This window comes from Manis javanica, chromosome 12 (genome assembly GCF_040802235.1).
Source record: "Manis javanica isolate MJ-LG chromosome 12, MJ_LKY, whole genome shotgun sequence".
In the NCBI taxonomy this organism is placed as follows: Eukaryota; Metazoa; Chordata; class Mammalia; order Pholidota; family Manidae; genus Manis; species Manis javanica.
Window position 1 is genome coordinate 102,300,694 of NC_133167.1, and position 26,242 is coordinate 102,326,935.

Here is a 26,242-nt window from a genome sequence, read left to right on the forward strand (position 1 = left end):
GCTTTCCAGCCTTTCAGCCAGCCCCTGTCAACACCTCTTAAATAACCAGTGGCAAACTGCTTGTCAGAATGATGGAGAGCCACTTGCTTCCTATTTCCTTCCCTAGGGCACAAACTCTCACCTCATCACCAGGCTGGCAGGTCCTTTGTCCAGGCAGCATATGGCTATAAAACCAGAGGTATTGTCTCTCTTTTAAATGGAGTGGGGTGGCGGTGATGGTGGTGGGAGAAATAAATCCCAGGTTCATCATGGAGGACAGAAAGCCATATATTTCTGTGTGTGTGAGAGTGTATAGAAGGTTACATGCAATATTCATATTTTGGAGAAAATTCTTTCTTCTGAATGGTACAGTATTGGGGGTAAAGGTCTCCTACTATGAGACAGTGAATACCAGAGGGTCTTAAGTAAGGCCAAAAGAATGGAACTTGAAAGTGGATGTGCCCCGAAAAACTCTAAAGTAGAATACTGTAAGGGCGATGCTGAATCAAGATGCTGAAGGAAGGGACTTTCAGTGGTTCACATGGAAGAGAGCCTGAAGAGCTTAGGCAGTCTGGAAAAGCAGATGGCAGATGTGAAGTGAACAGGGGTAGCATTTTGAGAGCTGTACCAGAACTGAGAGAACAGATACCTCAGTATGCTTCAAATACCAAGCAAGAAAAGACACGGCCTGAAGGAGAATCTAACACAAGACAAGCAACACAGAAGTGCCCTAAACCAAACAAAAGAAAACAGGAAAGAACCTTCCTCCAGGAAATATAAATGTGGTAGAGGGGTTAATTATGGCAGAGTGATTCAGGAGTGCAAGGTGGAAGCAGAAGGATTTGGAATCTTTGGAGTAGAGGATAAGGGAAGGAGTCAGCTCCCTAAAGGGAACTAGAATACAAGCAGCTTGTCTGTTTCACATCCTGGTTGTTCTGTGGTGGCAGAAGTGGGATCAGATGTTTTAAATTGGATCACGTGCTAAACTTGGAAAGATCTTAAATCTTAAGCCTTGAAAATTACCTCATTTTGGCAGAAAACTTAGAGTGTCTATTAATAGTTTCATCACGTAAGAACTTCACTAAATGGCGAGGAAGACAGTAGCATAAGAGAACAGAAGTGAGAACAGAACAGGATCTACTGGCTAAGCAACTGAGGGTAGAAACTGTTCCACTGTGGTCCTGAGAAGATGGTGGTGGAGAGAGAGACTAACACCTCCCAGGGATGAGACAGTGAGTCACTGCACTGTATTTCACATCAGTTCCTCTGTTAGAACTTCACATGTGTATAAAAGAAAAATCAAAGTTACACGTTTAGTGAGGTAGTTACTACTTAAAGCAGAACTGCATACATTATTGTATTTTATACCATAGGATAGGCATTATTACCCCATTTTACTAAGGAAACAGAAAAAAAAATTATATGACTTGTCTAAAACACCACCCAACTGGTAAGAGAGGGGCTGGGATTGGCACTCCAATCTGGGGACTCCAAGTTTATCATGTTTTTTGCACCAAAAGAAAACACGTCACTTCCCTTCTTTGAGTGACTGGATTTTGCGTTATTTCAGAAATTTGTGGCCTTGAACATTGGCAGGCAGAATAGGCAGTAACAAACTATGTCTCAGTTTTCCTTTGTGGTTCTTCTATGGTTTCATAGAGAAATAAATACATTTAAAAGGTTAGGCATTTACTTTTGCATGGTAAATAGTAAAGGGTAAAGGTAAAGAAAAAGCAGCTCCAGTTATTTGTGTATTCATCTGACGATTAAAGTAATTCAGCACTTGGAAAGGGAAAAAAAATTGTGCCTACCTGTGATGTAATCTTTCACATCATGGATTTTGCTGGCAGGGTTGTTATTCCGAAACATATACAGGTTAAAAGGAGCTGGGTCCTTCCCAATTCTTTTCCAGATTTCTATGTCAGGAGTTGTCCATCGTCCTGCCAAAATGTCATAATCTCTTTCTCCAAAGTGGATCAATTTCGTGAGCGGGTCATACAAGCCACCGTGAAATCCAATTACCAGTTGAAAGTCAATATTGGAGTCAAAATAGATCTCGCCATATGCAGTGTACTGAATCTGTTTTAGCATAAGCCCATTGCTACTGAAAACAGCCAAGGGGGTCCCCGTGTTATCTGATGCAATGTAGAATTCATCTCCACTGCTGATTTCCATGGCAAAAAGATGCCCTTGGAGATCATAGTAGAGGGAGGTGATTTCTGAACTGGAATGGTTGTAGACGTGTGTGATCCTAGTGGGATAAGTTAGGTCAGCATAAAAAAACTGCAGGTGCTGTCCCAGACTAGTTTTGCTAGACACGCGTCTTCCTAGGCCATCGTAACGATAGATCACTGTCCAGCCACTGCCTTTACTGTAAACTCGTGTCAGGAGCCCCTTGGAGCTATACTCAAAGATCTCTGTGCCTCTTTGACGCAGGAAACCATCTTCATCCAACCGATACTGAACATCTCCCAGTCGGGTGATTCTGTCTCTCAGGTCATAGCGAAGAGGTGTCAGACGTGCGCTGTTGCTAGGGTTCAGCAAATGGAGGTTTCCATTCAGATCGTAGTTGTACCGCCACATGATCTTTTCATTCAGATAAACTGTCTGGAGCTGTCCATCAACGTCATATTCATAAGCGTACTTGGTAGTGTTGGCAAAGGGCCCTATTTTAATCTCTCTCTTGGTTACCCGGCCCATGTTATCATATTGAATTGTAATCCAGTACATGAGCGACCTGAATATCTCGTACTGAATTTCCTTGATGCGGCCATGAGCATCAAAGTGCTTCGTGTAGGTCATTACCGCTGTGGAAATGATCTGGTTAATATCATAATATATAACTCCAAATTTCCCAAACTGCTCAACTTTGCCAGAAATGTCATCAAACTGATAGAGATCAATGGGCAGTGGTGTTTCATTGATGACGCCCTGCATGCTGGTCACTCGAAAGCTGTTGTCATAGCTATAGTCAAATCTAGCATTTACCATCCCATCTTCACTAAAGCGGAAAATCTGTCTGTCAATCAGGGGGCCAATTTGTCTGTATCTAATGGTGCAAATAAAACCATCACTCTGGAGGTTTACTGTCTTCAGGACCCCTGCTGTTTCATCATAGGTAAAACTGACTCTCGTGCTATCATACAGAATTTCCGAGAGCCTGGTCTGCCTTCTGTACTTGAATAAGACCCTCCGACTTGTGCCCAGGAAAGCCGTTTGCAGAAGCAGCCCCTCCTCGTTGTAGTCAGTGATGACAGAAGCATTGCTTTCCGGGGGGTTGTATATGTTCCGGTAGTAGCCAATGGACCGGATGGTCTGCATGGTGTGGCGAGCCACACTGGGCATGGTGATGGCGGACAGCCGGTCCCACATATCGTACTCGAAAATGTACTGCCGCTGGCTGTGAAGCAGAAGAACCATGGACTGCAAAGACAGAACATATTTGTGAATGGGGGACACAAAAGCAGATTTGGTGATCACAAATACACAAACATTCTGCTTGGGAAAATGATTTTCATTTTAATCGAGTTATCCTTGACCTGACATTGTTGTTAACGATTCCTTGCCTAATTTGCGTGGATGCTTAATTGTGACGGGTTCTGCAGTTAGTGGCCTGAGATTCATAATGTGCTACTTGTCATGATTGTACTATTCTTTTTCCTGGCATTCACAGCCAGGCAGCAGATTGTCAATGGATTTCGATAAGTCATAATACAGGCACGAGCAGAGCTGCTTTAAAGACAATATTTCAAGAAGAAAACAGCATATGGGAAATGCAATCCTATCCATAATTAGCAATTATTTAGTAAGGTGGCTTCCCCCCACCCTCACTTGATTGAAGAGCCACTCAAATCACATTTTAATTTCCTGTGCATCTGGGGGAGGACCAAAGCCTTCAAAATACTACTTTATGAAGAAGAGACATAAAATTAGCCCAAAATGGATAATATGTACATAAAGTGTCAACGTCGACAAACATTGCTGAGTTAATCTCATGGTGAATGAGAACTGCACAGACCCTTAATAGAAATATGGGTCCAGACAGGGTTTCTGTCTGCAAAATTTTTATATGGCATCTGTAATGACAGTAAATTCTACATTTTGAAATTCCCTTTTATGAGTACCGAATCCGATTTGTATGTAAGATGCTGCAAGAATGGTTTCTGGGCTACAAACTGCTTTGATGCTGAATTATCAAGGGGATAAATACATAAACAGGCTCTGCTTATTTTGCAAGTAGTTGCAGGAAGACAAAAGGCAGTAATTTTTGAGGCCAGCACGAGAGGAGGGCAGCCCTGCAGATGGGTAAGGAAAGCTCAGTGGTAATAGCATGAGCACTCTGCCCTCCCAAGGAGCTTCCTCTACACGGACCACAGGGAGGATGGTGGCCCTGGGAGCATGCTTAGGGGAGGAGCCCTCCCAGGGCTGGCTCTTTGCTTTGGATGTGGAAATGCAGAATCCCTTGCCAGGGCTCATTCATTTTCCCCTTCTTGTCCATCACCTTGAGAAGAAGTGTGCACGGCTTAGGCTTCTGTAGAATCTCCTCTGTGGGCGTATGTAGGGGCACTTTTTTATGCAGGCAGCGTGTTAAGTGTCTTGAGAGTTATTTCCAATAGTTTGCGTTCTTCCTAAGAAGGCTCGGACTATGGCTGAACTCCCAGGACTTGGTAGCTAGTTCTGCAGTTCATTTAAATCCTATTTGATGGCATTTAGTAAAACATGAGTTGTATTTTGCTGTGAATGAGTTTGGCTTGGTGTGCGTGTCCTAGCAGGGCGGTGGAAGTGGGCTGCATGGATTTTAGGGGTTTGGAAGGGATGATGAGAAGGTGCTCGTTGGCTCTTCTGACCCCCGTGGTGATTTCCGTTCCTGCTGGTGGCTCTTATCAATGATATGTATGCAAACAGGGTTTGGTCTCATTAGGATCACTTGGCTCAATTTTTAGGGCCAGGGTATTTATATTTCTGTACTCTTCTCTGTAATGTACTTAATTTAAATTGCGAAAAGTGTTCCAGAATGAGGTAGCAATCCACTCCCGGTTTCCTCAGAGGGAAGCTGCCTTGGGGCTTGTTGACTGGACGTAAAGTATTTACCAGGGGTTAGGATTTGCTCCCAGGAAGTGTGTGTAGGGGCTTCTCTGCAGCCTCCCAACAAATACCCAGGTGGATGACCCACTACAGGGTGTGACAATCTGCATGGAGGGCGTTTGTCCTCTACCAGACTCAAGGTGGTGTCTCTCCTAAGGAGAGCAGATAAGCAGGTTTGCAAGAGGAGGGATTGGCACGCACGGTCCTAGCGAGAGCCCCCGTAGTCGGTGGCATTCTACAGTGAACTTTGCACCTGAAACTGATTCTAGGAAGAGTAGCCTGTGTCTAGGTTTCTGGAATTACATGGGATGACGAGGCAGGCGGCTAGGGTCAGCCTGCGGATTGCCCAGCATACCTCTGGAGAATAAGATTGTGGGCGGTGCACACACCAGCGGCGTGGCCGTGAATCTGTGGATGAATAAGGTGACTCTGTGCCACGCGAGGGTGGAGGTGGTAAGGGTCAGGAGCTGCTGCCAGTGGTAGAGCGCTCTGAGGTGTGACAGGCATCAGAACTCAACGGCAGCACTTTCTCGTGCCAGCGTCTGCCTCAAAGGCAAATGGAACACCCCATGAGGGGGCTCTCTGGTGGATCTTACTTCCTAAGAAAGGACCTGCAGAGATGTGGCCCTTCCCCTTCTTTTTCCTTTTGTCCCCCTTGACCCTGGTCACCCCCACAGACCTCACCTCGTAGGACTTGGACTTTTACATGTGTGTAAATGTAAGTCTCCTTTGGTATTGTGCACAGTTGTTAAGAACGGGGGAGCCTACGCTGGGGTGCTCACCTTCCCTCAGCAGAAGAAAGGAGATGCCATGGAGGGCCTGAGGTGTGGCTTTCTAAAAAATAGCCTCTTTTGGTCACTAATGCCTAAACGGGATCTACATGCTTTTTACGGCTATGTTGAAGCTCTGCCAGCAACAGCACACAACTGACAGTTTTAACTGCTAATGGAAGGCTCTTAAATGAAAGAGCTCGCATGGAGATTATTTACAAATGACTTACACGCTCAAGGCCTAATTTGTGAATGTTGTCGCTGTATAGCTTGGCAGGTGGACAGCGTTATTGCTTGTTTGTTTACCACATAAATCACTTAAAAGGGTCTCAGATAGTAGAACTTAACTAAGGAGAAACTACTTTGCTAATGCGAGATTCATCACTGCTGCACAAATGTGACTTCTGTATCAATACTTAGAATAATAAATGGAACTCAGTTGCGTGCCTTCGGTTTGTGTCCCCTGCAGGGCTCTGCATGACTGCTGAAAACACCAGTCGTCGTCGTTTCCCTCTCTTTCTGCTTAGTGTGCAGACATACCTTTTCTAAGTATGTGTAACTCCATGTTTTGCCATCAGCAAAGACCCGAGACACAATCCTCCCCTGTCCGTCGTAATCGACTTTCTCGCTGGTGGTTCCTCGCTGGATGCTGGCGATTTGACCCGTGGACGAGTAAGTGACATTGACGGCCATCAGCTTGCTGCTCGGCAGCCAGAGAGTCGGGTGCCCCGACGTGTCATAGGCAATCCTCAGCAGAAATTTACGGTGGTCATCATAGATCTTTTCTGTCTTTGTTGTTCGATCAAAGTCAACCGAAAGGAGGTTTCTACCATTAACCTGTTGCGACACAAATAAGATGATAAAATAAATCACGCTACTCCAATGCTAGTCCCTTATGACTCTTCAGCGTCCCCACTATTGTTTAAACACCATTTATGATGATTGATTCTCTTTGTCAGTAAATTAATTTAGCAACTTCTTGGGCACAAGTGCAAGGCAGTAGATTAACTGCGCTTTTAAAAGGTTTCATTAAGCAGAAAGACAGCCTGGCATTTGTTCAAAACCTTTCCAATTAAGTTTTGTAAACTTAAGCGGCTGATAAGAAAAACACCAAAATGTATTTGCTTTAAAGTTTGTTCAGAAGATATGAAGGTGGTAAACACGACATCTCCATAAATTACTCAAAGTCCATCCCCCCCTAAGATACTGGAAAATAATTGCGCAGTAGATTAATCATGGATACATTAAATAAAACAGTGGTAAATGTGACTCTAGCTCTTTGAAGAGCAGTTAAGTAGAAGTTGGAACCCACATTACTGTAAATTATTAATGAGCTTAAATAGCAGGAGGTTACAAACATGATCATCGCTTTTGGCCAAGTGCTGAGATGTCACAGTTTTTTAGGATGCCTCCTTCTTTGATAACATCTGGTTAACTGGCAAGGACTTTGGGCCCTTGACTCCCCTGTCCACATGGTCTGACCGCTGTGCTTAGTTCACAAATCTAGTACCACGTTGTTGTAATAGGGTCTCCGCGTGGCTCTGCCATATCCAGAATCTCTGACTACATGCAGCTGTTACTGTCTGTGATCTGACGCATATGCAAGCCGGCATTTGTTACTGCAATGGGGAATGTGGCCTTGGTTAAACTCTACTTTACAAACAGAATGCAATGTCCTGGGGATGCTCTAGGAGGAATGGGGGTCCATTCTCTGGTTTTCTGCAGCACTTCTGTGGCTGTAAAGCCTTGTACATAACTAAATGCATGTACACTATTGGACTGTTAAAAATTAAATGGGAAACCTTAGTTTTATATGACCACATCCGAGCTAGAATCTTCAAAATGGATAGCTCCAGATGGTCAGTTATACCTGCACCACATCCGCACCTGTGACTATGTAAGTATATGCGCATATACATGCATACATATATATATGTACATATACATGTATATTTATGTGAAGTCTGGGATAAAGGTAACCTGTGCCTTCTACCACTGACATTAAATGAATGCCGTGAAAAAATACTCCCTAAGCTTAAACTTTTCCAATTACCTATTCCAGGGGGTACTCTGAAGTCCCTGAAGAAATACAAGCTGAAAGAAGCTTGTGCCTTCTAGGTGAAGGGATGCTGGGGGCAAGAAGGCACCTGGACAGAAGAGTCACAGGAAATGAGAAGACTAAGAGCTTGGATGGAAAGAAAGAGATATCTCCATTTCCTTATCCTGTCCTTTCAGATCCAGCTGACGGGCAGGGAGCCCGCTGTACTGCAGCGGAAATCGGTGTATGGGCGTGGGGGTGAGTGTGCTGGGGGAGGACCCCGGGGGTCAAGAGGCCTCATCCCTGTCCCTGGCAGGGCCTGGAGGCAGCATGTCCTGGGACTTCTAGCCCCTCTGAAGCCCTGTGTCCTTCTGTAAATAAAGAGGTTGCATACAGCCGTTGGACTGTGCGTCCGTGGCTTAGGTTTAATTCTGACGGCCGGCTTAAGGCTCTCTGGACTTCAGTCTTCCCACATGGAAATGTCTGCATCCTTGTTGCTTCCTGCCTTAGAATTTTGCGAAACTTTATGAGTTTCAGTTTACAGAATGCTTTGTGGACCTTGGAAAGAAGCTACTAGCTAATATTACAAATATATAATTCAAAATCAGCAGGAAGATTTGATCTGATACCAGATTCACTCAATACCGAGCTGGCAGAACCCAGCTCTTCAGCTTATATTTGCACAAAATTTTTGATGCCTTAAGAAGAGGTTTTTGCACAACTTAAATGGTTTCCTCGGGCTCTTGTGTTTCTCTGATTGTGATTTAAAAGAAAAAAGGAACTGACTGTTAGGTTTGCCCTCGTTTTCCCTTCCTTCACCTACAGCCTGCGCAGGCTGACAGGAGTTCCCACGTCCTGCGCTGCCCACAGCAGCAGCCCATTTGTTTGCATTTTTACTTTGTACTCAGATTAATTTGTATTTCAATCCTTCATTGCCTTCCTTAACCTGCCTTTATCTTGGCAACGTTTCCTCTGGTGAGAGCACAAGAAATCTGGACTGCACATCTGGTATGACTGGTTATTGCAGGGAGGAGGGCAGAAAGGTCTGGAACCCCTTCCTTTCACGCCCTGCACCCCACCACTGTGCTTCTGCCTTGCTGCTTTGGGTTGTCAGCATGCCCACCGAGCCCTGAAGCGTCCAGGAGAGACCCAAAGGGCCTCATTACTGTTGGCATTGTGTGTGCGGCCATACCAAACGCGTCACCACGTGGAAACATCTAAAAGCACTGTGAGACCAAACATCTGGATAGAGGTTCAGATTTTTTCTTTTAACCCAGACAAACAGTGTCTACAATGCCTTTCTTGTGCCCTCAAACTGAAGCCATAAGGAAGGAATCAGAATGTGGCTGGATTTTTCCCCACATTCCAAATCCAAGCCAAGGTTTTATCCACTCTTACTGTTTCCAGACACCGGCCACCGGTATTCAATATGTAAAATACCAAAAGATACTAACAGAGCTTTTGTTTTCTCTCTCCTTCAAACATGTCCTGATTTTCTCCTTTCCTTTGGGTATTGTAAAGAAACTGCAGAAGTCAAGGGACATTTCCATTCTAGTATGTAGTCCTGTTTAACTCTAACTTTATGGAATTGTGGCAACTTGTCAACTTTGTTTTTTTTTGTTTGGACGATCATAAAGCACTAGCATTGTTCCATGCCCCAATTGCTTTTTAATCAATATCTTTCATATACAAATATTAAGTTACATTGAATCGCTCATCTAAGATGGAAAACCTTGTGTCAGATCATTACTATACCTTCAGCTTATATAAAAATTAATCTAAACGTTGTGTTTGGATAAGAGAGCACCATTAAGTCTTTTGTGATGTACAGCATTTGTTTTAAGGAAGCACGGAAAAATCCCGTTTCCAGAGCTCATGTCCAGCATGACTGGCCTTAATCACAGCATCCCTTTGATAAGTAGTGGGGCGTGGTTATCATTTTCCCTCTGAAAGGCTTGAAAAACTAAGGCGTAAAACAATGTTAAACAATGTCTTTGAAGATATAATGAACAATCTGTTATATTCACGTACCCAGAATGCTATGGAAGCAAGTGGGGAAGGGCTGGCTCATTACCCAGGATACGTGGTGACAATATCACGACTCCCTTGTGTCCCTGTGGGGACATCAACTGTCTGCAGATTGTTGCTGTCTCTCTACACGTCAGCAAGTGCTAACTGCATTGTACAGTCCCACTCGAGGCCATGTCACTCCACTTAACGTGAGAAACAGGATCTCACACAAGCGTGACTGGCATAAGAAGATGTAAGTATGCTGTCATATTTATGTGTGCCTTTAAACACACTTTTGGCTTTCAAATTTTGAGCATGTCTTTTTGAAATGACTCACTAAGTTTTTTGTACTCTAAGCACCTGACTTCTGGATGAGTTTAGAAGATGCGTTTTCTTACTAGGATGTTGTGATAGTTTTTTGCCCAATTAAAGGCTGTTGCCAAGGGCCAGCTCACACAAAAATCAGGACTACCTACCAAACATATGACAAAGACAAGCTAAGTAGGATGCCTGTGTCTTTTAAAAAAAATTTAGCCACAAACAAGGACGCCATGGGACTGTTAATATTCTTTCTGCTGTGATGTCCCTCACGCTTTTCACGATTCCGTTTTCTGGTGATTCCCTCCTGCGTCCACGCCTCTTCCCTTAAGGCACCGTCTCCCAGAAAAAGCTTTTCATGTTGCTAGTTTCTTGTATGATTTTTCCTTTTCCATTCCTTGCCTTTTTTATTTTAAAGGACTATGTCTAGTGTTACAGCTGTTACATCGATGCAATCCATTTTATCTAGTGTCAGACCCATGCGATCTATTACATCTAATGTTGGGTTTGTTTATAGTGGTCAAACATTTGCAAGGATCTGTGCTCCATGCAGCTTCTCTTTGAGGCAGATGTAGAGGCAGTGAAATAATCTGTATTATAAGGTTGGCTTTTCCTCATTTCATTCATTGAATAAATATTTGAGCATTCCCTTGGTGTCAGGCAGATAGCTAAATTCAGGTCAATAATTCCAAAATGAAAAGGACTTTCTGCGAGGAAACGCTGAAAGGTGAGAGAGGAGACGCTCTCTGTCTCAGGAAAGACTGCGGGGCCCGTGGCTGCTTCTCCGGCTGCTTCGGCTCGCCTGCTGGCCTCAGCCCTTCCTCCTCACGCTCCTCTCCCCTATTTCAGCCGACTCCAGGTCCAGTCCTTAAACCAGGTTTTCACGTCATCACACTCTCTCCCTAGAATTCCCTCTCGGAATCCACGGAGGGATGAAATTAGCAGTCAGAGCTGGCACATCCAATCTTATCTTGAAAGTAAGAAACCCTCCCTTGTGTTCTCTGTGAGAACAATCACACGGACCAGCTGGAAACCAACTTTCCCTGTGACTGAACAGGCCATTTAAAATAGTATGTTTTCTGAAATGTCTCGCTGAGGCATTGTAGTAAGGCGATTTAGCAAGAAACTAACACCCGTGCCCGTGTGTGCGGGTCTCTTCTTCCCCAAAGTGTGGTTTGCTCGCCATTTGGAATCAGGCAGAGAACCAGAGACTGAACACTGGATTTGCCCTCTTCCTAATTCCTTTTGATGCCTGAAAAGCAGTGTTACAAAGGAAAAAGGGTTCACTGCGACACTGCCGGTAGCAAGCAAGAGGGAACAACATGCATGTGGTCAAGTTTGTGGGCCAAGAAAGGTCCAGCTTTTCTTTCCTTTGCACGGACATCTCCTCACGCTGTGTGCTCCCAGCTCCTTCCTGTCCTTCCTGGGCACACACCAGGGGGTGCACGGGACTGAGATCCTGGGTTAGGACTGGGCAGTATGTAATCATGCCTTTTATTCTCAAAGTACCTTCACAGGGTCTCATTTGATTCTGTAACATTGTGTGAAACGGAGGCAGGGGTGGGTACATTTTATTTATCCACAATACAGCCATGGCTGTCTGTCTGTCTGTATGCCTGCCTATCTATCTATCATCTATCTATCCATCATCTATCATCTACCTATTATCTATCTATCTATCTATCTATCTATCTATCTATCAATCATCTATCTATCTTTCTATCATGTCTATGTTAAGTCATAATGTTCTGATACTGTTTAGATAACATTATTATATCATAATCTGGATATAATGACATAGATAAGGAAAACGAGGTGTAGAGATGTTAGGATTTTCCCATAAGGCTTATTATTAGTAAAGAGTACAGCCTCACCTGGAGCCACTATTTTTTGAATTCCATTTCTGCGCTTTGTCTTTCTTGGGGCGCAGAATGAGGAGCACAGATGTGAATGGCGTCTTTGTGTCTTTTGATAAAGTAAGCCCTGTGTGTGCAAATAGGCGTGACTCGTGTGTGTGCATGCACAGGTGTACGTGTGCACATGTACATTACGTCTGCTTTAGGGAGAGTTGATAAGGCCTGTGAACTAGCTTGCAGCTTGCAGTGGCCCAGTGAAGCAGGGCGCTGGGAAGAACTAAGTGGAGGCATAAGGCAGGGATGCAGGTGGCTGCTGATTCCTAGACTGTAGAGGAAAGGGCAGGGGCTGGAGTTTGTGCTGACAACAGACTGAGACCCTGCGGTGACCTGGACACGCTCGGAGCTTGCCTCCCTGCCCACCACTGTGCCTTCAGCCCCAATCTTGCTCTTCCTCCAGAGCTCTGCCACGTGGCTTCTCATTCCTCTCGCCGCCTCCTTCCCACCTCCTCTCCTGCCTGCCTTCCAGAACTCTTGATCCAGGGAGTGTGAAGCTGTGGGCATGCCCCACAGCCTGGGATATGGTGCGGTGGGAGCACACACGTGGGCTCCAGAACAACATGCGTGTGCAGTAGCAAACACCTGCCTAGCAGTAGAAGTAGAATCAGAATATAATCTGTGAATTGGACACAGTCTATATTTGATCCAGTGATTCTTGTTTTACTTCATTTCTATTTCTTGGAAAAATAGCCAGAGACAATATATATTCTATTATAATACATATTATAAAAGTAGTTTAACCATTTTGGGAGCAGAGAAAAGGACATTAGTAGTATTCTCCATGTTTTGTTCTTTCTCCTTGATTTTAGATAACTTTTTTTTTTAATGGCAAAGGAAATAATTTTAGGAACAGTTATCTACATTTATCTGATAGACTAAAGTCTTAATAGGAAGAATGAGTCAGGGTCAGTTTATAGTCTGAAGGTGGTTTCTTCTAACCTGTATTTTAGTACCTGATCCGTGTCAGCTGTCACAGATCTCAGCTTGCTTTCTAGATACACTTGGCCCGTAGTGAGACAGGGAGGAACAACATCACCCGACAACGTGATGCAGAGAGCATTTTGCAAACATCAATTACACCAGCACAATCAGAAACATCATTGCATTCCACGTAAAAAACAATGCAGATCAATAATGAGGCAGCAGTTAGATTCTGACGTTCACACCCAAACTATACTTGAAAAATACTGAGAATGCAAAGAATCTGCTTCTCAATGGCCAGCCCATCTCTTTCGATGTACATATTTATGATTCGGAAAATGCTCCCTGCTGAAGCCCATCATCTGACTTCTCCACACATCATGTCAGGAAGCCATCGCTCCTCACTGAGCAGATGAACATATACAGTCACTAGGACGACAGGAGCAGGACAGGAGTCAGCTGACACCCAGGCTATTTGGGATCGTGCTCCACGCAACTTCCTAATTTCCCAGGGAAGAATTTATTTCTCGTCACAGATATGTTGCGAAAACCCTTTTCTCAGATACCTGGGCTCTGCTGTGAGCGATCTAACGGCTTGGGCGCCGGTGGATGTGACCCAGGCTCTACGGTAAGATGCGGCAGCGAACGTGGCGCTGGGCAGAATGGCAGGAGGTGAATCCGAGGCCCGCCCTCCGGACAGGTCGCCTGTGCTGCGCAGAGGACTGGGCTGCCGTCGGCTCTCCTCTGACACTTACTCACCCTAAGCTTTCTGCCGAAGACATTGACTTTTCCTTGGGCCTGTTCTTTCCGGAACCTCCATTCCACCACGTTCTGACCGTTGTCGCCGGGCAGAGTCATGTTCCTCTTGGCCACCGTCGGGTTAGCGGTGCCCGCCAGGACATGGGGCTCGGTCTGATAGTGCGAGTCCAGGCCGCTGGCAGAGATGATCCTCAGGGAGCCGTCGTAGCCGATCTGGTAGCTGTTTCTCAACTGATCTGGAAAACAAGCAGCAGAAAACATGAACCACAGATGTGGATTAGACACTTGGTTGGCTGCGCGGTTAGAAGTGATAAACATTTCTAAAACATTGACTGAATTTCATCTGTAAGGAAATAAAACATACTTAATGATGTCCTTTTAGAAAATATCAAAAAACAACTTCAAATTCCTGCATTTCATGCAGTGACAAGATTGGCTGATGGCAAAAAAGGCAAACTGGGGGCTAGGGGGGAATTTACACACCTCTCCACTTCCCTGGGTCTCCTTTTCTTATCTGCCTGATGACGTAAATGAGGCTCCTTCCATGGAATGTGCAGTCAGCGATTTGCACAAAGTACGTGCTCTTTTAGGAGGCTGGATGTCACCACCAGGGCCTTAGAGGATCCCCCCTCCCCTCCCCCCATCCCTGTGCCCTTCATCAGAGAGCTCTGGAAAGGCCTTAGCATCTACACCTTGTATACCAAAAATATAAGGTGATATCCCCCCTGTCACTGACTTAATAAAAAGAAAGTCATGTTATATTTTGTGCAGAATTCCTCTCACGCTGTAGGCTACTGCCTCAAATTAGCACTTTGGAATAACACAGGACCATTTGGGGAAGACATGAATTCAAGCAGTATTAAGTTCAGATGATGGTACAGCTGACCTGACAGAACTGCAAACCTCATGGGTCGCAGAAGTTTGCCTCCGGCTTAGTGATTAGTCTTAGAGCCATGACTTCACGATGGTGATCGTCATTGTAAACAGACTTTCTCAAGATTATGTCAAAAGAAATACAGCAGGAGGTTCCATCATGGAGCTACTGGATATGTAAGTCAATGGACTGAATGAGAAAACTGAAAGTCCAGCTATTATATAAATGGGCACTCGGAATTTGGCATAAAACTTTGAGTGATTGCATCATATGCAAATTCAGAAACGGCACCACGCACAGATTCAGAACGTGCTCTGCCTCAACCTCCTGTACTCCCAGGGCAGTGAGGGCGACATGCTCTGGAAAATGTAGCAGATGCCCCACGAAGGGTCTGATGATGGACGTGAAGAGTTGTTTAATTAAATGGGAGTGAAAAAAAGGACTCCGTTAAACATTTCTCAGTTAACACAGTTTTATATATTATGTGACTTAAAAAATATGTATATGGAACTAAAAAAACCTTACACGTAGACATGAGACACTTCCATCAGTATCTCTAGAGATTTATATTTTCACATTTGCTGGTTCATCTTAGAAAATGGGGGTTGCCACATTCCATCTGGGTGCTCGTGGTATTTTAAAAATTGTCATTTTAAAATTAAGCGTTCGTGTTTACCTTGGACCATGGTGTAGAAAGAATCGATTGAGGACAAATTTGAAGTGATGCTGACATCTTCCTCTCGGCTGGATGACTTGATGTCCACTGTGATGGCCTTGTCCATGTCTCCATGAAGGTTTGTAACCACTCCGGTTGGAAATGTAACATTTGTCAGACGACCTTCACTGTCATAACTGAGTAAAAGAGGCATTAACTGCAGATGCTTCTTACTTACAAATACAATGCACAGCAAAATGAGCTGCACCAATTTAGAATTGTCTTTGTGCATGAGCTACGCAGCGTGAGGACTTCAAACATGCTTTGAAGTAATCAAAAGCCTGGTTTAACACAGAAAAACCTCACCGGTGAGAGCAAGAGTAAACAGAATAGCTCTTCATCTCAGCACATTATTCTTTGAAGTGTGACCAAAATCCTCCTGCACGTCTAATTTGCTGTTTCAAAGGGAACATGTTTGCCAATATTAAATTCCTTAGTATTCCCCCATATTTTCCGCAAAGTAGATTTAATTCTCTGTTATATCAATTTTAAGGGTTTTACGAACATGCCCTCTATGGCAAATGCACGACGAATGTATATATAATTTTGTAAAAGTCTATATACATACATGTTTGTATTTGCATATGTAAAGATATTCTTTAGGTATCTTGAGGTACCTGCAACAAATTAGTAAGACAAAGCCTTTTAAAGACTTTCTTCTTTCTCAGTGATTGAGATACTTTATACTGGTAAGTTGGGACTGAAATGCTGGTCGGGGTGGTGATAATCTATCTTGTCTACACTGGCATTGTAGGGCTGGGTGATATCTTGAATAATGCTATCATTATGTTTACTGAAATGAGAGGTAATATTTTCCAACACTTAATGATTATTTGCTTTTTTAGCACACATTTACTTTTTAAGCACATAAGAAACTTACAATTTAAGCGTTAGGATATATATGACAAAACTGTCCTATAATTGTAAATATGTAAGAGATAAAACATTTTACTAAAGAAATGGGTTTTTGGAGACTTTTCTATTTGTGGCAGCACCAGTGAAAATTTAGAAAGTGACAATGTGGTCTGAAGAAAGAAAAAAAGAAAGCCAGTTCTGGATGAAAAAGTAGGGACTTCTTGAGACAATAATAGAACCAAGACGGGATTTCAGGTAGGTACTAAAGCCGCTTCATTAATAAAAGGTCTGAACGCAGTGGAGATCTGAACCCTGTCCTCCTTACAATAAGCCCAGATGCAGAAATAGCAGAGGCACAATCTTACCAGTGAAAAAAGGCCTTCGTTTGCAGGGGAGGAAAAAGAAGTGGAGAGGATCCGAATAATATGTGTACATTTGGGGCAACAGGAGAAAAAAAGGTAGAAAAAGTGCTGAAATGGCATTTTGGAATAAAGGACCGCTTTTAGAGTCTAAAATTAGCTTTGAAAAACGTGGTTAGTAATTAGGAGAAGATTCTAGGTAACAGGGAAGACTGAGCTCGGGGCAATTTCATGGGGAGGCAGGAGAGGGGCCGCCGTCTGCTCAGGGCCTACGAGGAGCTGATCCCATTAATTCGGTGGGGACAGTATCAGCCAGATGATGGGTCTGACTGACTTGATCTGACAGTTTGCCGTGCTGCTTGGCCAGAGGCAGGAATGGGCACTCAGGAGAGAGAAGCAAGAAACAGTGAAAGGCCATTGTTTGGGCCTGTAAAATGCAGAGCTACACTAAAAAGCAGAGTCCTTCCCCCCCCCCCCCCGCACCCCCAAACCCAGATGTCCCCAGCAGATCACGGCATCAGTGAAAGAGACTTAACCTGGTTTATGGCCGTCATTGCTTTTTCGAAGAAATTCTTGCTCTTGAAGAAACAAACATGCAGAGGTTTATTTATACAGAATTATTGACAAAACCAGCCTCAAGCTCCATCTTAGCCTGGACATAATTCTTGCATCGGTTTATATTGATCGTAATATAAGGTGCAGAACATACTGTGTTTTTAAGAAACAGACATGCTTCTGAATGCTCCTATATGAGAGAGAGTTCAGTACTGCGTTATTTCTCCCCATTTTACAGTTGGAACAATGAAACCAGGATGTGGCCAGGTGACTTGATCGGCTTCTCACCACATCTCATGACTGGGCCATGAGTGGGACCTTCATGTACCGGACCCGGGGTCCGTGAGCCCTCCGGAAATCACGGTGCCTATTTAAAGTGGAGAACTATAGCTTTATCAGATGATGCTGCCTGCAAGCCCTTTGCTGATTCATTCTTGCCGCTGTCACTTGCCTGCCTTTTTCCGACCCTTTTGATGCTTTATGTTTTCTAGCTCCACTCAATCTAAATCAGGAACGTCACCTTTCTCCTGCAGAAAGCGTTTCTCCAACCTCTGCCTCAGCTCTGTCATTGGCTTAGCTACGCGGTCCATGTCCTGCCGGGCAGGCTCTTCCTATCCCGAGACGTGGGGCACACTGCCGTGAGTTCAGCAGGTGGCACGTCCTGACCCTCACCGATTAGCCTTAGTTCTTTGGGAAATAAAAATACAAGTAACCTTTATAGGTCACCCAGAATGACGCAGTGTTAAAGCTGGGGTCTTAGGGGCCCAGCTCTACAGTTAAGCTCTGGAAGCTGTGAATTGTGCCTTTGAGTTGTGGCTGAGTCAAGGTCAGACATCAGCAGGACTTCAGCCCTGCCAGCACAAGGCAGGCTGGGAAAGCTGCTATAGGGCGTTCAGGGCCTCAGAGCTTCCACCTAACCTGCCTCCATAGTCCTATAAGCTTTATGTGCACGTGACACTGAGAGGTGTGTGGCTACGGAGAGCACAGGAAAGCCAGCAGCAAACAGAGGTAATATATGTCGTCAACAGCTCTGGAAAGCGAGGCCGTGGGTATGGTTCTGATCAACAGAGCACCCGCAGCGCAGAGAGAAGGGACACTGTCACTGTACTGGACTAGAGAGGGATGGCCCCCTCAGGGGGACCTGAGCCCAGCCCCCAAACAGACTCCAGCTGAGGCTGGTCAGGCGCGAGGTGGGGCGTCCTGGCAGGACAACAGCAAGGGTGAGGCTAAGGTCAGCGGGCAGGGGTGCTTGTGAAGCAGAAGGGCCACGTAGGGGCCGAGGCCGGGTGGCAGGAGGCCTCGGGCAGGGGTCCCCCCTGGGCACCACGGGGAGCTGACAGTCATAAGGTGAGCAAGGCAGCAGCCAGGCTGAGGGGGTGGCTGTGCCCAAGGAGCCCAGGGTGAGGTAACAGGCCAGGCAGTGACTGCTTCCCAGACGCGCTGCTTTTACAAACCAGGGGAAACATCAGGGCCAACACAGGGCTTTATATAAATAAAGAGCCACCACCTGTTACCTCCATCACTTCATAAAGGCCATCTGAACAAACAACAGATAGTAAGGACCAACTTCAGGGTGACAGACAGTTCTTTAAAAGGAATAAAATTTTGTGAACAAATTCTCCACATCACTATTTTTTTTTTCATTTCAGGGTGGATCGGTGAAAACTTTTCCAAAGATTAACACCTATGTCAAGAGAAATGAAAACCAGACGGATGGGAGACATTATAATTGCCAGAGGGCCCTGGATAAGGAAGCGTGAGAAAATAAGTAGTCAAGGGCGACATTCAGCCGCTTTCAGAAACGACAGGTGAACCTTTCACTACCTCGACAGGAGTAGAAAACAACGCACCCGCAGACACCGAACTGTCCTCTGCAACGCTCTCACCCTAGATACCAAAAAGGCTTGCCCATCAAAATACATGCCTCTGGACATATCTTCTGCTTCTGTGCAACTTTGTGGCTCTACTTAATGTTGCTTGGCACTGGTGGTGAACTAGCCCTGTCCGGCTTGTGTATTTGAGATGTAGTTTTCTTTTATTAGCCTTTTGAATTTACAATGCACAAGGCTCTAGGGAATTTGAATAGAACATCAGTTTCATGCTCTCCACCCCACCCCTCTGGTCTTAGCCTCACAGCCTCAGATTGGTGACACAGCACCTCGTTTTCGCTCCTGACTGGCCCCTCTTCACAAAGGGCTCTTGCTGGCAAAGCCTAGCTCCCTTAGGCTCTTAAGGACCTTCTGCTTGATCACTGATGGGAGGCCCTTATTTGATGTTTATCTATTTGTTTGTCTTTAGTTCTGTGTGCACTTCTGCCTAGACTTGCTGTTTTAGCCTTTGTGGAATATTTTTAAATCTCTTTTTAAGTTTCCTAAGCAGTGGGATTATCAGCAAATGCCCTAGAGTCACAGCTTCAGCCATTCTCAGTAGCAAATGCTGTGTTCCTCCTGATGTGAGGTTCTCTCTCCCCCTCCCTTAGACATGAAAGATCCCAATTCTTGCTTTTCTCCTTTGCAATACCTCAGGTATTTGTCTCCCCATTCCTACGGCTGCCCGAGATTTAAAAACTGTTCTTTTTGCCTCTCCACATATTCATGGGTACCAGATTCATCTTCTGAAGCACACGATTTGAATACTTTTCTGCTTGAACATCGTCAGTGGCTCCTCAACTGAGAGAAAAACTGCCTGCCTCAGACTGTCACCAACAGTCAATAGACTATTGATACTGCAAATGTATCCAAGCGGAAGCAATCTGCAGGCCCTGCAACTGCCTTTACAACTCAATGGAATATCTGTTGACTTCAGTGTTTCCCTATAGAATGACCTCTTTCATCAAATGTGACCTTTTAAAATTACCCTCTGCTTTTTAGAAAAACCTGCGTAAATCAGAATAGGGCTGTAAAGAGGCAAGTAAACCCGAGAAGAGGAGCAACTGCCACCCTGGCGAGCTGGGGTTCCTTCCAGGGGTGGGATGTTTGCCCCCTGCGCCGACGGCAGGCTTGTAATTCAGCCTGACGCCGAGCTGGTGGGTCTCAAAGATGAGACAGACGTATGTATTTATTCACGTAATGTTGGTGATGCCCCTCTCCCAAAGCCGCCTTCCCTTCACCTATGGAAGCCTGGATGAGAGCCAGCCAACTGTGTGTTACCACTGACTGATTTCTCCAGTCAAAACTGAACCTGTTCTGAGAGAGTAAGATAGCAGGAAGTGCTGGTGTAGAGGTCTTGGGACGGGGCAAATGTTCAACTGTGGTCCCGGCTGCGGCCTCCCCAGGGCCATCTCACAGGAAGCCTACTGGGAGAGCTGTTCAGTGGGGAGCACCCATCTGCTTTCTGGCTTGCAGTGGAGGGATGACTGACTCCCTCACCTGCCTTTCTGCCCTAGTTCCCCTTACCCAGAGGGAAGATCTTTGCTCCCAGCTACTGGAGTTCCCTAAGTTGAAATTTCCTTCCATAGTTTTAACAGCCAGTAAAACCCCCAACCTCCCCTCCACCTGGCTATGTGTTATGGTTAAGCTTTTTTCACAATACTGGTATGTCACGAACGCTTGTGTATCATTGTGGTGAAGCAGAACAAGATCACCAGTCCGATCCTAACAAGCACACATGCACACGTCATTCCTCGGTCCTCATTCCTGACGGAGGACACACACGGACAGCAAAAACGCAACACAACCTGATTTAAGCTTCTCATGGTGGACTGACTGAGAATCCTAAGGGACGATTTGCAGCACTACTACAGAAAGAATTTACATTCAAGTGTTCTAGGCACGAGTCTGAGGGTTCTGTATTGCGATAATTATCTCATAGACTAATCATAATTTCTTCAATTTCAGTGGCAATGTTGTAAGAAATCCTCTGAAATCAGGTTCTGGAATGAAAACGTAAAATGCTTCCATCTCTTAGGTAAGCAGAGCAATCAACCAACTCCTAAGTCACAGGTTCGTCTGTACTTGGTTGACTGCTACATGCATATTATACCAAAAAACGATGGGGAAAGTGCAAAATAAGAAAGACAGAAGGAAGTATTATTTTAAATGACTTTTTGCATCCAGCGCTATAAGGAGCTCGATGAGGAAGGGCGGGAATTGTACAGGGACGGGGAGAGGTGGTCCGTGTCTACTTAAATTTCTTTGCTGCTGTCGTGTCTCCCTCGGAGGTCCTGCTGATGGGACAAATTCAGACCAGAGTGGACAAAAACCAAAAAGGACAGTGTCTACCATCAAGTCTTTACTGTCTTTCCAAACACCCGAGATAACGAGTTCAGAACAGCACAGAGCCTACCTTTTCTTCCTCATGTCTCTGATACGGCCCTTTTTATGAACCTCAAGCAATGGGACAGATGGTCACGGCCGGGACATACTCTCCAGAGACTGAACTCAGGAAAAGTGACCCAATGATGACGCCCTGCTCTGAAATTCACAGGCCGCGAAGCAAAGGCTTCCCAGTTGGGACATTCCAGAACTAATTCCCATTGGCGCTTGAGAGGTTCTCTGTTAGCCTCCATTAAGAGAAGAAGCAAATGTAAGTCTTTTTTTAGAAAAGTGGCTTATTGAGTGAAGAAGGTTGACTTGAGCAGGACACATCTTATTTGTTGAGGTTACCAGGTCTTGCACAGGTCTTGAAATGCAGACTTGCGAGACAGCTGGTGTCAAGGGAAACACGGGCTTCTAAGAATCTTGGAATAGTAAGGCAGAACTGTATACGCCTTCATCCTTCTGGGTCAGCCCGCGGGGCCTGGAGGTGCTCAGAGGACAAACCCACCCTTCCTGTCTTCCTCTGCATTCTGGCACTTGTTCCAACTAACCGGGGTGACCGAGCCGGTAGGAAAATGTCCAGGATTTGGAAAACTGAGGTGGATACCGAAGAACCGGAAAGAAAAACAGGAGCAGCAGTGGACTGATTCAGAATCTAAGATGAAACAATATTCAGACTAAAATGCATATGGGCGAGCTTTGAAAGAAAATGAATACCATACAGAGCGCAAGGAGTAACGCAAAGCAGAGGAACGGTCAAACTTGGGCAGTTAAGGGGCTAAAGGGAGAAGAGAAAGGGGGGAAAAAAAGCACAGAGGGTGATGTAATGTACAAAGGGAGCACGGATTGGGAGGTTTCAAAACAATGAGCGGCCCAGCATCCAGGAGCAGAAAGTGGACCCTAGCGTATTAACATGGTGCTGTCTTTATTACTAAGCCACAGAAAACTTCAGTCTGCAAATGCACATACTCTCACATTTTCCCCTCGTAACTGGGTCCACATCCCTTATCAGTGGGATTTCATTCATGCCCAGGGTTTCAGTTCTTCCCGCGGCTGTCACGTCCCCATCTCCAGAACCGGCTTCTCCTAACTTCTGACCAGCCATTTCTGACCACACGCCGGACGGTACGATGATAACCTCAAATTCTTAAATTCCAAGTTGTCTGTTTGCAGCTTGATTCCTCCCCGCATTTCCCTCCCCACTAGGCCACTCCGCTGGGCGGCTTTCTCCCTCCTGCCTTCCATCCCGATCACTCACCTACCGCCTGCCCTGTAATGTCTATGCCCAGCCCGGTTCAGGCCTTCATTCTGCAAGCACAATTCCTGTCTCCTGACTCCCTCTCCACCCTGTTTTTAGCCTTCTGCCCTTCCGCATTAAAGCCACCCTTCTGCTGCCAGATTGACCAGGTTGTCTCCCTATCAGACCCCTTTATCAGAGCCCTGGTGACCCAGATGGAAGGGCCACCCCACACAGGCAATCCTTTAAAATACCTCGTTTATATAACTCAGTCTTGGGGTAAATCATTTGCTAATCACTGTGTAATGGAGTTTGCTGATGAGCAGATAGGAGGCTGTCAGATCATCGATCTAATTTAGACAGTTATGTAATTCCAGAAGGAACTACACTCTTCCGGAAGCTACATTTACTCACTCTTGAGCCATTATGGGGCAGTTTAGGTAACCGAGAACATGAATTTGCCAAGCGGAACACACCGAAGGGGTTAACGTAGCCTTGTACCTATCCATACACTGCAAATAATACTGAGAAAACCTGAGACATTTTATATTACGTACTGAGACTGAGAAAATCTGGCTAATCTGTTTTTATTTTTACTAGGATTTTTTTCCCCCAATAATCTGAACAATGTACAATTTTCCTGTTTCCTTTTCCTCCTCTGAAACCTGGACAGAGCTCTTCATTTCTTAAAAGGAGGCTGCAGAAGAATTGCGTTAAGTCAGGTATTAATAAAAGCGCCATCTTGGCAGTGATCAGGTTAATGTTTGAGATATACAGCAGCCACGGTATTCAATTGCCTGCACATTTTTTACTGATGTCCCTGGGAATATCCAATCTGGTTAAAAATTTAAAGCAAAATTATTAAACAATTAAACAAAATAGCAAAAATGGGAATCCACTGTAGCATTTTCCCATGATTTTAACTGATCTGCTGATAAAAATCTCTTAAAAATCATTCTTCACATCCCATATGTTTTCTTCCATGAAGAGAGTAATAAAAAGAAAAAGGAAAACATAAAGAGGGGGAAAGGAGGACCACTTTTAGATAGGTGTTTATGCGATGTACTGCTTCATTTCTAATGCTGCTTCTGACAGAAATAACAAGGAAACGTGGTGTCGGGGGCGTTAGTGTTGGGTGTCAGGTGCCTGCCTATAGGAGGAAGGTCATTCTACCACTTGTGTCCTGTGTCAGATGCCCCTGGGATTCTTCTAAAATCACAGACTATCACAGTGACACACCCAGAAGGGGAACCTAACAGGGCACAGACGTCAGGCTATTTGGACGTGATTCAGTGTCCACGGGACTGGACATATTTTCTTACTCATTTGGAATCACGGTCATCAAGGTTTCTAAATTATCTGTGCTTTCTGTGCCCTGTTCTGAATTGGTGGTACAGGTGCTCTTTGCATGCATGTCTCTCCCCCTCTGAGGCCCCTCCTTCAGCGCTCTCCCAGAGCGTCAGGACTGATGTCAGCGAGAGCGGTGGGTCTGCCACGGGCGCAGAGTTAAATTCATTATAAAGCAACGGTTCAGAAGCTCATTCTGAAATTGCTAAGCTGGAATGAGGGACAATAAAGCACCCAAATGAGAAGCTGGAGACCCATATATACCTACATAAATGTGTAAAAGCTGAAACTCATTTATTTGCTCTGTAAATCTGAATATGGCTCACGGAAGATCACAGAATCAGCTCCACAAATATACAGCCCCCAAAAATCAGAGTCCCAAGATAGAAAACTGCCACCAGCCTGGTGGTGTGGACGTACGTATCAGCCAAAATGCATAGGCTTTTGTTCATGGTGTCGTCTATAACCAGACAGAAGAGCCTCTAGATATGCCCACACGGTTGGTATTTCATGGGGGTAAGCAAGCAGAGAGACCTGTGAAATGCCATTTACTATTACATTACTTATTCTGGTGCCCAATACACTGGATTTGCTTTTGTGTGCATTCAGGTGTAAGAACCATGGTTTGGATTTGGTTATGAACTTTTAAAAATAATACATCTTTAGCTGGTGAGATCTTTTTGGTCTCCCTGGAATTACTCTAGCTAAAGAATCATATCGTGTGAGAATTGTTTTTAAATGGTATGAAGAGCAGCATATGGAACAGGCCCTAATCCTAAGTGAAGGTGGGGGGGCCTTAGACAAGATGGCTTCGTATACCAGTAATGAGTAATTATTCAATTCACGGAACGTATTAGCCTAATTTAGAGGTTATGGAACTGAGTTATAATGATCTAACACGTCTACGGCTTTCCTATCACACCAAACAGTGGCATGTTTAATATTACTGGCCATTTCTCAAGTAATCCCAATAAGGGGCATAATGATTACAAGTACCATGGAAGGGCACTGCTGCCAACGAGAAAGCGGTACCTCTGATCTTTGAAGCGAAGGCGCTTGTTGTCTGGAAACTATCTGTGCACCCTAAAAACGCACTCTGCCTATTTTATTGGTGACTGTTACGAATCTCAATTTTGGAATCAGGTTTTCTTTTCCTCCAATCATTCTTTCTGATACCAAGTCCAACAATATACTTTAACTGCATTTGCAGGGGACATAGTTTCTGTCTGCTCCTTTGTACCAGCCAACGTTTCAGAAGCAAGGGCTATCGATATGAGGTCGTACTATTTTGTTCATTATTTTAATGATAAGATCAACTCAGGATGTCCTTATTTTATAAAACAGAAGAAAGTGAGTAAACAGGCAACAGGGGGTACATTTAAAAAATCAGCAACAAAGAATGAGAAGCGTTGATACTTTTAGCAATTCACCATAAGCAGAGATTTGTCCAAATGGTCTCAGACAGCAAGTGAGCATTTATGGGGTGCTCTGGCAATGGAGGCTTTGCAAGAGCCAGCTAAGGTTCTATCAGACATTCTCTATAAATAAATATTCACACTTTTGCATCTTTGGTTTCATTCAACACATAGCTACTGGGAGAGTTCTTTATGCTTTGCACCATTCCAGGAGTTGGGGGAGCCACAAAGATAATTAAATCATTTGCATTTTGTACAACACTTCCACATTTCATTCTGCACTCACAGCCACATCACATCCTGTGACACCCTAATGGTCAACTTAAGTTGGTACTAAGAAAACAGGTAATGACACTAAGACAGGTAAGGGAAGGAATTCGAGCCCAGTCTCTTTTAAAATTTCTTGGGTAGGAACCAGCACCTCTGTAGACAAATCAACTGATTCCAGGTCTTCCTCTACCTTTCTTTACTCTGTAAGGTTTTAACCTTGATGCTTTAAAAATATTAGGCTAGCTAGAAAGCTGGACACATACAAATGGGAATTTGGGCTGAAAAGTTTAATTTCTCTTTGCAAGGTATTTGTACAGGAAGATAGATAGAGCCTGTATTAGCGTCAGGGACAGGTGTCATCAGAGGTACAGAAAATAGGTGCTTTTCAGTTGGGAATGGTGGTGCCACTCACCAGTAACAGCAAACACTGAGCAGGTCTGGCAGGGATTCAGAGTCCCTGCTGCCTCCACGGGGACCTTCACAGGTCCAAGTCAGGATGTACTAAGTGGAGACTTTTGTTGTCAAGGCTCTGATGAGTAGAGACAGGGGTTGAGTCTATCCATCAA

General features: G+C 44.8%; 1 protein-coding gene across 4 annotated transcripts in view; it reads right to left on the reverse strand.

Moving 5' to 3' along the window:
* Positions 1–26,242, reverse strand: part of TENM3 (teneurin transmembrane protein 3) — a 2,338,142-nt gene that overhangs the window by 6,649 nt on the left and 2,305,251 nt on the right. For all 4 annotated transcript variants that reach the window (XM_073219194.1, XM_073219195.1, XM_073219196.1 and 1 more), the window contains 4 exons: positions 15,344–15,519; positions 13,794–14,029; positions 6,375–6,671; positions 1,791–3,402 (listed from right to left, as the gene is read on the reverse strand). In XM_073219194.1, the coding sequence (XP_073075295.1) occupies positions 1,791–3,402; positions 6,375–6,671; positions 13,794–14,029; positions 15,344–15,519 (2,321 nt within the window). The remainder of the gene's footprint in view (positions 1–1,790; positions 3,403–6,374; positions 6,672–13,793; positions 14,030–15,343; positions 15,520–26,242) is intronic.